The following is a 15,424-nucleotide window of genomic DNA, read 5'->3' on the forward strand; positions in this document are numbered from 1 at the left end:
ACATATAAGTAGATGCAATGCTACAAAAAATGTAGTTTCATTAGATGTTTGTAACCAATATCCAAAACCACTACTAGACAAAGCACACCTTTCCACTGAGCATGATAGGGTAATACATGGACTTGATAAATCTAATAAATACTGCACAAACAAATCTCAGCTATTAATCAATCATATTTGAGACTCAGTTCAGCCAAGCACACATTCATAATAGCGTCTACATTCAGACTCTGTTGTTTTATTTGTCCCCACTGAGCAGGAACTGGCTTCATTCATATTCATTTCATTAAACCTGCAACTTTAATACCCTCATGTAATAAATTAACATGATGTTTGGCATCTTATGATGGATTTTAAAACATCTGAATATCTGTCAAACACTAGAGAGTTCAAATGTAAATTTTGATATATCCCACAGCGTCCGGACCTTGTCCCACATCACACGCATACACACACACACACACACACACACACACACACACACACACACACACACACACACACACACACACACACACACACACACACACACACACACACACACAGCTGTCAGGATCACTAACTAAATAAACTCATTCATCGCACGTTTTCGGATTAATAATGCAAACCAAAGAGTGCTAAACAGAAGAAAAAGAAGTCTCTTCTGCTCACCAAGGCTGGATTTATGTGATCAGAAATACAGTAAAAATTGTGAAATATTATTACAATTTAAAATAGCTGTTTTCTGTGTTAATATATAGTAAAATTTAATTTCCACACACCACAGAAGGAAAAAGACAACCAAAGTCCTGTCGTCCTGATCTGTATTTTGAGGCAGTACTGCCCTCTGGCCAAGCTTTAATATTTTGTAGACAGTCTAGAAAGCCCATCGATGAAGAAAGAAAGGACCACATTCTACTTCAACATCAGACAATAAAGCACAAACACTGTATTCAAACACCACTGATGATCACTCCACTGATGTAAAGTGTCATTGGTGAAGGGTGACTAAAACACAGGGTTTTTACAGCACTCTTGCTTGTGTTCATGATGATAAGAGGTTTGATAGAGCCTGGATAAACACAACATTGGAAATCCCAGGGCTGGAATCCATCTTTTGCAACCTGCTTTCACCTGTTGCATCATCTGTATTTGAACTTTAATAAGCATTCTGGGAAGATTTTACTGCTGTTTTGTGTCTGGAGTAAGTGGTAAATCCATGCAAATGTTTATTTACTGAACATACGAAAATCAACAGAAGTCAGCAAACGTCTGCGGGGCCAATCAAAAGATTTTTAAATTGCAAATCTTCGAATTGAAAAAAAGCACACGGGGGGAGCAGATGGAAAACTCATCCGCTGATACTCTGACAGTGCTGGAGAGAGCAGTCGGAGGGGAGCAGCTGGGGTTCGGACGGCGTATGAATAAATGATGAGATGTTTTGGAAAGCAAGTGCCCCAATAAAACCCGCTAAAAAAAGATGTGCGAGAGTCACGGCGATGCTCACATTGTACATGTGCGAATCTACCCATGCAAAACTAACAAATTACACTCAAAGGTCAATGATGTGTCCATTAGTTCATCACATTGAACAGCCATCAGCTTTCATGAAAGGGACGGTTCAGACCATTATTTACTCAACCTCATGTCATTCCAAACTTTTTAAAAATAAGGACATTTTAAAAATATGTCCATAAAATAAATATTTTTTGGTGTCAAAGGAAGATGTAGTTCAAAATGAGTATGAACTTCTTACAAGATTTGTACAAGTACAAGATCTGCAAACAAATCGACCATAGTAGCTCAAAAATAAAATCAAAAAGTACTAGTTGCAGACCCAAAAAGTGTTTGAAAACTGCCTGCAGTAATGAAAATATTACTTATAAAGCCAGAGCAGAACTGTTGTGCATCTCTGAGACACACAGCTGTGTTTAATTCCTGAATGAATCTGGGTTTTGAGCAAATCAATCGGGTGAACCAATGATTCAATGACATTCATAAAGAGAGTTATTTATTATATTCCTGAATGAATCTGTTTTGAGCAAATCAATCAGGTGAACCAATGATTCAATGACATTCGTAAAGAGAGTTATTTATTATATTCCTGAATGAATCTGTTTTGAGCAAATCAATCAGGTGAACCAATGATTCAATGACTCATTTATAAAAAGAGCCATTTACTTAATTCCTGAATGAATCTGCATTTTGAATGAATCAATCTGGTGAACCAATGATTCAATGACTCATTCATAAAAAGAGCCATTTACTTAATCCCTGAATGAATCTGCATTTTGAGCGAATCAATCTGGTGAACCAATGATTCAATGACTCATTCATAAAAAGAGCCATTTACTTAATTCCTGAATGAATCTGCATTTTGAGTTAATCAATCTGGTGAACCAATGATTCTATGACTCATTCATAAAAAGAGCCATTTACTTAATTCCTGAATGAATCTGCATTTTGAGCAAATCAATCAGGTGAACCAATGATTCAATGACATTCATAAAGAGAGTTATTTATTATACTCCTGAATTAATCTGTTTTGAGTTAATCAATCAGGTGAACCAATGATTCAATGACTCATTCATAAAGAAAAATATTTACTTTACTCTTGAATAAATCTGTGTTTTGAGCAAATCAATCAGGTGAACCAATGATTCAATGACATTCATAAAGAGAGTTATTTATTATATTCCTGAATTAATCTGCGTTTTGAGCAAATCAGGTGAACCAATGATTCAATGACTCATTCATAAAAAGAGCCATTTACTTAATTCCTGAATGAATCTGCGTTTTAAACAAATAATTCGGGTGAACCAATGATTCAATGACTCATTCATAAAAAGAGCCATTTACTTAATCCCTGAATGAATCTGCATTTTGAGCAAATCAATCAGGTGAACCAATGATTCAATGACATTCATAAAGAGAGTTATTTATTATATTCCTGAATGAATCTGTTTTGAGCAAATCAATCAGGTGAACCAATGATTCAATGACTCATTCATAAAAAGAGCCATTTACTTAATTCCTGAATGAATCTGCATTTTAAACGAATCAATCAGGTGAACCAATGATTCAATGACTTATTCATAAAGAGAGCCATTTACTTAATTCCTGAATAAATCTGTGTTTTCGGTGAATCAATCTGGTGAACCAATGATTCAATGGCACATTCATAAAAAGAACAATTTACTGAATTCCTGAGTGAATCAGCATTTAAAAGAATCAAATGAATGAATGACTCAGTCATTTCTGGCAATTTTAGTTTCTTATTTAGAGTATCACTTCATTCAGTTCAGTTATTTATTTTATTCCTGAATGAATCTGCATTTTGAGTGAATCAATCAGGTGAACCAATGATTCAATGACTCATTAATAAAGAGAGCCATTTACTTCACTCCTGAATTAATCAGAATTTTGAGCAAATTAATCGAGTGAAATAATGATTCAATGACTCATTTATAAAGTAATCATAGGTTCACCTGTTTGATTCGCTCAAAATGCAGATTCATTCAGAAACGAAACACCACTATATATATATATATATATATAAATGATAAATGTGGTGACAAATCTCCCCAACGCTGCTACTTTTACAGCCAGTTTTGGATCTCGCCAGTCCCTATAAAATTATTTTCCTTCAAAATTTCTCCTTTTGGTTTCCACAGAAGAAAATAAAGTCATACGTGTTTGGAGCGACGTGAGGGCGAGTGAATGAAGACATATTTCATTTTTGGGTGAACTGGTCCTCAAAGCTTTGCGCTTCATACAGTTCTCTTCAGTAGGAAAATATGACTTGCACGGCTGCCTCGCTGATCTGGAGGTGTTGGAAACCTCTTGTGAGCGGCTCATAGCTTTGGAGATTAAGCGTGAAGGCAGGATGAAGAGCACACTGGCCTTAAGCCTGCAGCTCATAGTGCCGCTGCTTCAGTAAATATACGAGCGCAGACTCCAGCGGCAGCACCCGAGAGTTTGCAGAGCTGTCCGACCCAATCACTGTCAAAAGAGAAGGGATAAACCCAGCACAGCTGCTTTGGACAAAGTTTAGCTGACTTCCACAGTGACCTGGATGATTGAAAGCCTTCACGTATGAGGAGGATGTATGATGTATAATAAATTAGGTGTGTGAAGACTGATTTAAATGCACAGAAGCATGATGATGATCCTGTGAAACATTTCATGTGTGAATCTCGAGTTTAACGAGACATGGAAGCTAAAAAGGTTAAAAACAGAAATCCTGAGTGTTCTCAGCTCTCCGAAGAGTGTTGAATGTTAAATCAGCTGCAGAGAGACAGATTCATGCTATCTAACTTATTCAGTTAACAGGTCAGTCACATACTAAGTGCGTATGCATACTTAAACATACTTCATGCAAGACAGCTTTAAAGGTGGCATTTTGAATGGATAAAAAGTATCCTTATATCCTGCTTTAAAGGAATAGCTCACCCAAATAGATTGGTGCAAAATATAAACAAGTCCTGGTTCAGCCAATGGCGTGACTTTGGGGGCGGGGTTACCGGCCTGCCTTCAGCTTTAAAAGAGCTTCAAACATTTTTAAATTGCTAAAATGTGTATAAAGCATTTGACATATACCACCAATCTCTGACGTCTCTAATAATATCAAAAAACACGAATTTCGGTGCACATAATTTTCATTCCCGCACCCACATCCAAAGCTAAATGCGCTTAAATGGTCAAACACAGAGAAAACAAATGAAACCAAAACGCATGTGTATACTGGATCTGTGCGTCAGGTCTTAAAGTGACAGCAGCCTAATAAATGTGCCGCTCTCTACGTTAATGTTAATCAAACAACAAAACACAAAGAGAAAATAACTTGCTGCTTTTGATTGATTAACTTTTGTAACTTTAATTGATTTATGTGTATTTAATTTTTTAAATACAGTTTTACATTTCATTACTTTATTCAGTTTCTGTAGTATTTCTTAGCCGTACTACCTGGAAAACTTTAAGCAGTTTATTTCATTTGTATCTTTATTCTGTTGTATTTATTTGTGATATCCTTAGTAATTTCTTTGTTTGTTCTTAGTTTATTCCCTGATTGGCAACTAGTCTTTAAAAATAAATCCAAAGTTTAAAATCAAACTGTGTGCAATAGCATCAACATTATCCCACTGTTAAAATGCAAAGTTGAGTGAGCAATCATTTAGGTGAGACAGCTGTAATGATAATTGAGCAATGTTTATATATGAATAAAAGGGGACCTAATTTTTCACAAATCTCTGGTATCTCCAGAATGTGTGTGTGAAGGTTCAGCTCAAAATACCTGTAACGGTGGCCGCCCCGATTTAACTTAAAGCATTAAAGTTTCAATTGTTTGGGCGCCAGACAAGTCAAAACTTGTCAAGAAAAAATAATAATAATTTTAGTTTCCCGGTACAGCTCATAAACCACCGATACAAAAAAAAGAATTCAAAATGGCTTAAATGACAGTCACTGAATGAAGGCTTTCAGATCAAGATAAATGTTATTTGAAGAAAAAAAAAAAAAAAATGAACACAACAAGACAGTTACTCAATTCATTTTCAACAGAATTTGTATATTTCTTTTGTCAGTAACAACCAAAATACCAAAAAACATTCTGTGATTCACATTGCATAATTCACAATCGATTTTTCTTTCCTTTTAACCAGTTTTCATAGAAAATTACTAAATTTCAAACAACCACAGTATAAAAAAAAACAGACCAGCGATCATCTCGCTCAGTGTATTTGTAGTGAGGAAGCGAGCGTGTTTGCGTGTGTGTGTGTGTGTGTGTGTGTGTGTGTGTTGCTATGGTTGCTGGCTGCGTAACGGCCACACTACTGGACGGGAGCCCTGGAAATAGTTTGGGGATTTCAATGCGAATACCTGGGCAGGCGAGAAAAACTTGGGTTACGTTGCACCTGGCAGATGAACCATTCCGGAGATCAATTCCGCTGTCACTCTTCGATCGCGTCCGGTTTGCCAAGGAGCAGGTTAGGCCGTGAGGTTAGAAGATGTCGGAGTCAACCAATGCGAATACCTGGGCAGGCGAGTCAAACTGGGAGGTAGCTGGAGGTATGTTGCACCAGGAAGGCAAACAGTGCAGAGCTCAGTTCCTGACGTCACTTTAGGATTGCACCCGGTCAGCGCGCAGAAAATCCAGCAGCAACAATGACAGGCCTTCAGTTCAGGTAGCGTGTGTCCCACTTCAGTAACCAACACGTTTCTTTCTCTCTCTTTTTTTTTTTTTTTTCTTTTTTACCCATTCCGTTTCCCCTTCCTTTTATACCATTTCCTCTTTACTTCCTGATTGATCATTTCCACCCATTTTGGAAAAGTAATTTGTATGCATTTTTTTTTTCCTGTTTTCTTTTCAGTTCGCCACATACCCCACAGATCATTTATTATAGCTTGTCAAATTTGGGCAAAAACACACAATTTTTGTGTGTGTCCCTTTAAATGCAAATGAGCTGCTGCTCCCGCCCCCTTTCCAGAAGAGGGCGGAGCTTTAACAGCTTAACAACAACAAAGCTGGAGAATCTCATGCAGCCAAAATGACAACAGTGTTCAGCCTTACATTGTTCAAACCGGAGTTAGACACGGACACTGACGTTTATAATTGTTATCAAATGCTGTGAATGGTCTAATATTGGACAGAAATGCTCCTTTTTTAGCAATCAAGCTTGTCAGGGTCAACTTGCAAGCTATCCAAGCAAACGAGACTCTAGACAGTGTTCAGTGCTCGTCTGTGCAGCCAATGACAGAACAGCTAGCAAGCTTTGCTACAACTTTTGCCATGGCGTTAGAATTGGTACACTGTTGTCGCTTGCAAAAACGAAATGTCAGTGCCGTGGGTGTAAACGTGCAGATTAAGGGGCGGTAATATTATAATAAGATACCTTTCCTACGTCAATAGAGGAGCGAAATCTGAGCTCGTTTATTTATATTATATATATATATATATATATATATATATATATATATATATATATATATATATATATATATATATGCACCCGATTATAGCACTTAAACACGAAAAAAGTCAGATTTTCATGATATGTCCCCTTTAATTAAAATCTGTCATCATTAGGGATGCAAAGGAGTTTAAAAATTTCCAGATTTTTGGAAAAAGATTTACAGGAAATTTTCAACATATTTGCACCCCTAGTCATCATATAAAGAAAGAAATTACTGATTGCATAGGCTTTCAATGGATGAATAAAATGAGATAATATTAAAAGCATTTATAAGGCCGTCTATATGGCAGTTCTTCCCCATGGAACCTAAAATGGTATTGAACATTGATACGTTTCAAGGCAGAAACTGCAGTATTGTGAGGGTGCCACTTTTCACTGTGACTGAACAAACACTGCTCTACGGGACACGCATTGCATCATGTTTGCATGCGTTCTGCAGTTGCTCAGCATGTGTTGCACGTAGAAAGACCCATCGCTCAAGCGGGTCCCTAAGGCCGTTCGCGCCTCAGTGTGGATGACAGACGTGCCGCGTCACTGCTGCTCGTCTGCACGGCTGACCCTGAGGTGAACAGCAGCGTTGCTAAGTATAAAGCATTTCACCCATTCTCAGCCAAGGTGCTTTAAAAAGAATCTTTTTCCAACTAACCAACTACCCTGACCCCCTCCAGAAACTGCTTATCGCAGTGTTGTTCACTGATGTGAGAGAATATCGACTGGAAATAATGCGGACAGCTCTGTAAACACATCCGAAATGTACAGAACAAGCTCTGATAGGATCTTCCTACAAATGCACTTATTGTAGACTGTCATCCACACAACTCTCCTCAAACATGAACTGAATGGTCACATTACTAACATGATTAAAAGTTTACTGTATGAATAATTTATGCATGCTTTTATCCGAAGCATCTTATGAAAGAGAAATAATATTCTAATACTATTACACCAATGTGTACTAATATGAAATCTAAAACATTACAGTCAGAATTTCTAATTTTTTAGGTCTAACAAAATTGAATCCCAGAACCTGCTTCAAAAACATAATTTGATGCATAATATAAACTATAAGCCAAATGTAAATTGTAATATTCATCCTTGTACAGACATTGTGCAAAACTTACCAAAGTTTAACATCATGACAACAAAACTGAAAAGTTGAATATAACTTTATATAACTTTCTAATCTCATGTGAACATAAATTTAAGTCTTGTTGTGATAGTGTAAAAACATACTTTTTAATTAGTTTTTTATAAACTATAGTGTTTTTAGAGAATGCATTTTCAATGCAAGTGTATTCTGTACTGCACTTTTAGTTCTTTCAAATAATAAACAAGTTAAAAACAAGTCTGAACAGCAAAATCCTTTTTAATGAGCAATTTTGTCTTTTTGAATATCCACAGATTATTAAAACAAGATAACTTTTTAAAAGCAACACTGTACAAGATCAGAAAACTTGTTTCCATAGAATGTATTTTGTCCCAATTACTTACATTGTGATAAACTATGAACTAGTGAAAACAACATTCTGCATTAACTGTCATAACGGCACAAACACTGTTGTTTTGTTGACATTATCCTGAATTAAACAATGTTTAATACGATTTATATTCTATTATAGTTTTTATTAATATTCTGAATTAGCTTTTTATTTGTTTGTTTTCAGTTTTCAGTTTAGTCATTTTGTTATTACTTTTTAAGTTTATCAGTTTAGTTTTGCTTTAGTATTTATTTATGTCCAGTTAATAATTTTAGTATTTTTAATAGTTTTAGTTAAGTTTTAGATAATAACCTTGATCCCTAAACATTTGTTTAAAGGAATGAAGTACGTAGTTTCTGCGACACTAGTGGCATGTAGTGAAATTACAAAAATAAAGCATATTTTGCAAACTTTTACTGTGTAACGCGTCACTCATGATCCCCCTCTGGCTCTCTCTGCTTCAGTAGCCACGCCCCAAACTCATGCTATTGGTTGAGCTGGAAAGAGACTGACAGATCTGAGTGGACCGCTCTCAATGTTCTGATGGAGCTCAATGTTTACACTTCTGGCCAGGGATTTTCCTGCATTGGAAATATTTTGGCATCTGCCACAATGGATCTTTGTCCCACCAAAGCTTTATTTGATCATTTAATGTGAGGATCCCAGTATCCACCGATAGCCGGCTGCTTTAACCCTTTAAGCCCTGAAGACATTCTTAGAGTTGTTTTTATCTGAGTGACAGACGCAAAAGTAAAGACATTTTCTCCGATCGGAGAATGTTTCATGAAGTTATAAGGGAAAACGCCATGTGAAAGCTACATTTGATTTAACTTGGATACATGTGTACATCTGGATTTTCATGTGTCGTAACTCCGAATATCACACAATAAATTAAGTTGTTTCTGCCCTCATTTTCAATGATTTTGTACTTATAATCTGCTGTAAATAATGATGTGCCATTTTCCACACTCGAAGCATATTTCATGAAGTTACAAGCGAAAACGTAACAAATGCCACATTCGTGTATTATTTACATTTGGGCCTTCAAGCACAAAAACTCACTTGAGTTTAGTCAAAGCCCAAAACAATTATGCATGTTGTACTCTACTCAGTGAGACCTTTCATATGACATATGACACATGACTATCTGAGATGTATGATGTTTTCGACATATTACAGCACAAAACATTTTTTTTTTTATTATTATTATTTATCAGGAAATAACTCAGCACTACTTAGGAGTTAATCAAGAGTTAATCTACATTCATTGTAAATGTCAGACTTTCAAACGACACCTATTTTGTGTTTATCAAGGCAGTAGTTTTGAAAAACAAGATTATTATTCTTTTCGTAGCTAGGTGGCGCTACATCAAAATGGTTAAATGCATGAAAAAGCTGAGTTTCTAAGCTTTACAATTATACCTATTTTTGTTATTCAATTTTGGGTTTAAGGGGTTAAAACACATTGTGTAAGCGCTCTGTGAAGTGCATCAAAGGTTTCTATTTACAATGTGTTTTTGCAGCATTGAGCTTTGTAGCCAATCACAGACATATCTGTCAAGTGCCTGAATGCAATGGCCAATTAAGTTGGTCAGAATCAGAGTTTTTGTTCTGCAAATCCTTTCATAAATGTCAATCAGTCACTCAGTGCGTGTAAAGGAATGGCTTCCTCCCGAACAGGTCACAGGACACTGATGGCCTTTAGCTGCGGATGGTGAAACACAGAGCAATGAAGGAGAAACTGAGAGAGAGAGATGAGCCCTCAGGCACAGATGCCCTGTGGCAGGCTGACGGGAAGTGCGCCTGAGGGTCCGTCCCTCCACAAATCACTCACGGGCTACGACCCATCCACGCCGGGCAGTAGAAATGGCTTTCTAATGACTTTGCATTACGGTCTATTAGGACGCCACATTGATGTTTCTTTGCAGGATCTCTTGCTCTCGGTGTGTTTGTTCTCAGAATTTTAATGGCCGTCATTTTCACGTACACTACCCAATGCAGATTTTTTTTAAGCAAACAAGGTGTTGTGTGTGGAAAAACAGGTCTGGATATTTATCCTCACATCCGTCAGGAACTAATGCTGTAATGAGGATGGTAAAAAAAACACAAAACATTTCAAGCAACGACTGTCAATAGTGTTTTAGCACTAATGAGAACGCTGGAAGGAAGGAAAGCTTCCTCTCGGTGATTTGTAAACGGATGTGAGCATGCGGGCTGCCAAAGAAAATCTGATATTGGATCAAAAAACAAATACATAACGGTTGAAAGGAGAGCGCTGAATGCCACAGACAGAAATGACGCACATCGCAAAGCCAAGATGGAATCGATGCAGAATAATGTGGAATGCTTCCTGTCATTAAAATGAGCTGTGAAATACACACAGGTGATGAAACCAAACACTGGCGTTATCTAATAGAGGACAATGGCTGGTTATAATTTGACATATTTCACAATACATGTTTCAAAATAGCTGAATAAACAGCTAAATGTCCTATGAAATGGATTGAAAGGAATAAAACAAAGAGAAAAATATATAATTTTTTTGTCTGTTTTGGTCTATTGACAGCCCTAGTTTTTAACTGTATGAAATACAAATCAATATTTGATTTGAAAAGGAGGAAGAAAGGAAGGAAGGAATATTACTATTAGTTACTGTTGTTGTAAAAAATATGATTTAAAAAAATTACATTACAAAAAAAAAGTAACAAAATATTGTTCATTATTGGATATTTAAAAACATAATTATAAAAATTATAAAATAATAATAATAATAATCATTTTTATCATTATTAGTTGCTGCTGTTATAAAATTAAAAATGAAAAATAATATTAATAAAATTATAATTAATAATTTAATAATATATATAATAAATTAATATATTATATTAATAATGAAAAATAAGAAATTAATGCAAAATAAATCTAAAAATAAATACAATGACATTTATGACTTGTTTAATTTATATATAATTATATTTATTGTTTTATATATTTATATAAATATTAAATAAAATAAAATAAAATAAAATAAAATAAAATAAAATAAAATATAGTTTTATATTCACACATATAAAACTGCATAAAGGTTTGAAAACCTATGGAAAAAATGGTTAAAATTAAATAGTGACCAGTTCCAGTACCTACAATAATATTTTCACTAATTATCAATCTTAACCTAAAATTCTGATTTTAAAAAACATTAATATCCATGTCAGTTGTCAACTACAGTAGTGGCCAAAAGTGATAATTGTTTTTAATGACCCTGCAAAGTTTGATTAAACAACCAAAATATGAGCAAACATTGACTACAGTTATTAATATTTAGTTGGTTCTCTCTTGTTTCTACACAGGTTCATAATTTCTGGCCAAAAATGATGTTGGCACAATTTGTCAGGTTTCATAGCGTTATCACAAATAAAACAAATCGACTCCAAGCACAACTACGCAATATGCTTACAAAATCTTTAACATTTTTTTTTAAATATTTGGATAAAGGGAATGAAAATGTGAATTTTCCTAGTGCAGAGTCCCTGTTGGCCAGGATTCTGTCTATTTGGATCGTCTCAGTAATTGAAGGATACAAAGTAAATGACCGTTCCTGCAAGAGGCCAAGGGCTGTCAAATATTCATCAATCTCCCTCTCTCTCTCTTCTGACACGGTTCACGGTTAAACCCTTATTCTCTGATGCCTTCCTTCAGAAACAACAGCCCATTCACAACCCAAGGCATCTTGGCAACTTCAGAGCAACATCTGTTTGTTCGTGGCACTCAAAGCCTCGGCAAACCACCAGAAAGTCTCAGTATCGTAACTCAAGCCTGTACCTTGGCAGGTGGGTAAGGTGGCGCTCCAGGTGCCATTGCGGGTGCAGGTGCGGATAGCGACGCTCCCGTTCTCCATCACGTAACCGGGCTGGCAGGAATACGTCACATTCTGTCCGACGGTGAAGTCCTCGCCGAACCTCAGGCCGCTGGCAGGTACGCCTGGATCCCCACAGCTAATCACTATTACAGCAGAAGCAGCACACAAACCGCATTATGGAAACACCATTATCTGAGTGGGTGTACATGAATAACATCATAAAACTGTTTGGTTTCAAGACATGCAACTAAATAAACAATTATTCTGGATGCTTCTGTACAGTTCTGCCTGTCACATTGATAGTATAATGGTCAAGCCTCGGGGTCAGAAGCTACAGCTGAAAAATGGCACATTTTGTCATCGTACAGAACGACATCTTCGGTTAAACAACATTTAGACGGTCAAAGCATAACAGCAAGCGTAATGACATTTTAAAATGGGAAATTCTCACTTTGGTCTGACTGAAATGAAACTTTTGAAACACATTAGGGGCGTGGCTTCCTGTTCGACCAATCAATGTCAAGCAGGGGGCGTGTCAGAAAACATTCATCATTTGTGCCATTCTGAAATGACTTCACCTTTAACTTCCACAGTTTATCTTGTCAGATCAACAAAGAGCATCACATCAGAGCGTTGAGTAATTCGCCGCACTCCCCCGCTCATTATTTTCCATCTACCCCGACATCAATCTCGCATTACACGTCAGGAAGAGATTGATTCTGCCTGTCATCTCATCCTACTATTACTTAGACGGCGGCAGTAATAAATCCTGTTGCATTAATGAGATTTCTCATGAGGTGAGCAGGGTCTGAGCACAACATCAGTCGTTTTGGCTAATTACAAATGGGCGTCTTGTTATTACGCTGAGACTTTGCCAACATTTGCCAAGACACACAGTTGGGGGGAAAACAGAACAGATGAAGGAAGACTTTAACTCTGCCAGCATGTTTCAGTACGTACGGGTGCAGTTGGGCTCGGCGCCAGACCAGGTTCCGTTGGCCAGGCACTGCCGGGAGGGAGAACCGGAGAGACGGTATCCATCCACGCACGAGTAGATGATGGAGTGAGAGAAGCTAGTGCCGTGTACTCGCAAAACCTGCCCGTTAGCCGGAGTCCCAGGATTCCCACACTGAACAGCTATTGGATGAAAAAGATTTGCATTAGTAGAGCATCATGAACATGCTTGTGGCACCATTAAAGGAAGTATTTGCATAAAACGGTCCAGTGTTGTTGACAACTAACTGAAATAAGTTGAAGTACTTTTTAGGCTCTACTAGAACATGTTTGCATGCATTATTTTCCTCATATTCTCCATTGTTGCAGCTTCTCTCTTCCCAGTCTGTCAGTAACGCTCTGTCTCTATGAAGCCCCTCCTTCTGAAAAGCACAATTTGCTCTGATTGGTCGGCTGGAGCAGTGTGTTGTGATTGATCAAGCACTTTGAGACCCTTACCATAACCGGCAGTTTCAACACAGTAAATTCCCCGGTGTTAAATTAACAACATTCAGTGTTCATATGGGAACAACCAGGAGGGTGTTAAAGTAACACCGAAGCAGTGTTAGAGTTAATTAGATACTTAAGTGATTAAATGAGTGATGTTTATTGAAGACACCTGATGATAACAAGCACAGTCACTGAAGGAAAGAGAAACAGCAATGGCATTTCCTCTCTCCAGATCCATTAATGCACTAAAAACATATTTAAATCAGTTCATGTGAGTACAGTGGCGCCAAATTTAGCATTTTGGCGATCAACGAAAGTCTTATGGGTGTAAAATGGCACAAGGGTGAGTAATAAATGAATAAATTGGTGAACTAACCCTTTAAATCTCTCTTATTACAAACCAGACTGACTGAGACTGAGGTTTAGATGTTGATGTTTTATTGAATATATGTGGTTATCATTATGGTGATCAGTGTTTCCTTTAGTTGGGCAGCTCGACTCTTGATTTTTTTTTTATGTCAGCTTGTGTAACAGTGTTTACAAAAACAAATAATTTATTGCAAAGAAAGCCAACATGCTGACATGCTTCATGCTGCTATGCATGATGGGAGTCATGAGTTTTATACTACTGTGGCCCCTGGCATGCATTGTGCAATGAAGTATGTCAACACTGTTGAGATTCATATGCTGATTCTTGATGTGTGTGTCTGAACGACATGTAATTTCTTTAATTTTTTTTTTTAGAAAAAAATTCAGACACACCAACATCAAGAATCAGCATATGAATCTCAACAATGGTGACATGCCTCATGCCTCAATTCAAGCTGGGAGCCACCATAGTATAAAACTCATGCCTGCATTGTTGCATGAAGTATGTCAACACTGTTGAGATTCATATGCTGATTCTTGATGTTGGTGTGTTTGAATGATGCACTTTTTCTAAAAAACAAAAACATGCTTCATGCCACAATACATGCCGGGGGCCACAATAGTATAAAACTATGACTCCCATCATGCATTGCAGCATGAAGCATGTCACCATTGTTGAGATTCATATGCTGATTATTGATGCCCGACACTTTTAGTCAATGATGAGAGTAACTAATCACTTTTCTTTATGATGATGAAAGTGAAATCATCTGATTATCTTTGTTTATGACTTCCTTTGCAATACATTGTGTGTTAATTAACCACAAACTGACCTAAAAATCCAAGAGTCAAATTGGCCAACTAAGTGAAACACTGATCCCCGTTATGGTGACCAAACATTGGTCTTTGGTCTCATCTTCAACAATGGTATCTCTCAGTTCATCACTTAAGTATCTAATTAACTCTAACACTGTTTCAGTGTTACATTTAACACCCTGTTGGTGGTTCCCATGTGAACACTGAACAGTGTTAATTTAACACTGGGGAAATTTTCGATTGTGATGACTGTTTGATTGTTGAAGACACCTGATGATAACGAACAGAATCACTGATGGAAAGAGAAACACAAGAATCATCTTGGTTTCTTGCTCAACACTGTTACAAAAAACATAAACTGACCTAAAAATCCAAGAAACAAACAGTCCAACTAAATGAAATACTGATCCCCGTTATGGTGACCAAACATACATACCCGTCGTACAGCACACCTGTTATCATCATAGTAATAAAATGCAAAAGAAAAAGATAATAAAATATACATGAAT

At 36.7% G+C, this 15,424-nt stretch overlaps 1 protein-coding gene across 1 annotated transcript in view; it reads right to left on the reverse strand.

Moving 5' to 3' along the window:
• The window catches only part of csmd3a (CUB and Sushi multiple domains 3a), a 389,031-nt gene that overhangs the window by 28,295 nt on the left and 345,312 nt on the right, over nucleotides 1-15,424 (reverse strand). Inside the window, exons 58-59 of the mRNA XM_067412377.1 lie at nucleotides 13,248-13,424; nucleotides 12,251-12,430 (exon numbers count right to left, since the gene is read on the reverse strand). Coding sequence (XP_067268478.1) covers nucleotides 12,251-12,430; nucleotides 13,248-13,424 — 357 coding nt within the window. The remainder of the gene's footprint in view (nucleotides 1-12,250; nucleotides 12,431-13,247; nucleotides 13,425-15,424) is intronic.

This window comes from Chanodichthys erythropterus, chromosome 2 (genome assembly GCF_024489055.1).
Source record: "Chanodichthys erythropterus isolate Z2021 chromosome 2, ASM2448905v1, whole genome shotgun sequence".
Classification (NCBI taxonomy): domain Eukaryota; kingdom Metazoa; phylum Chordata; class Actinopteri; order Cypriniformes; family Xenocyprididae; genus Chanodichthys; species Chanodichthys erythropterus.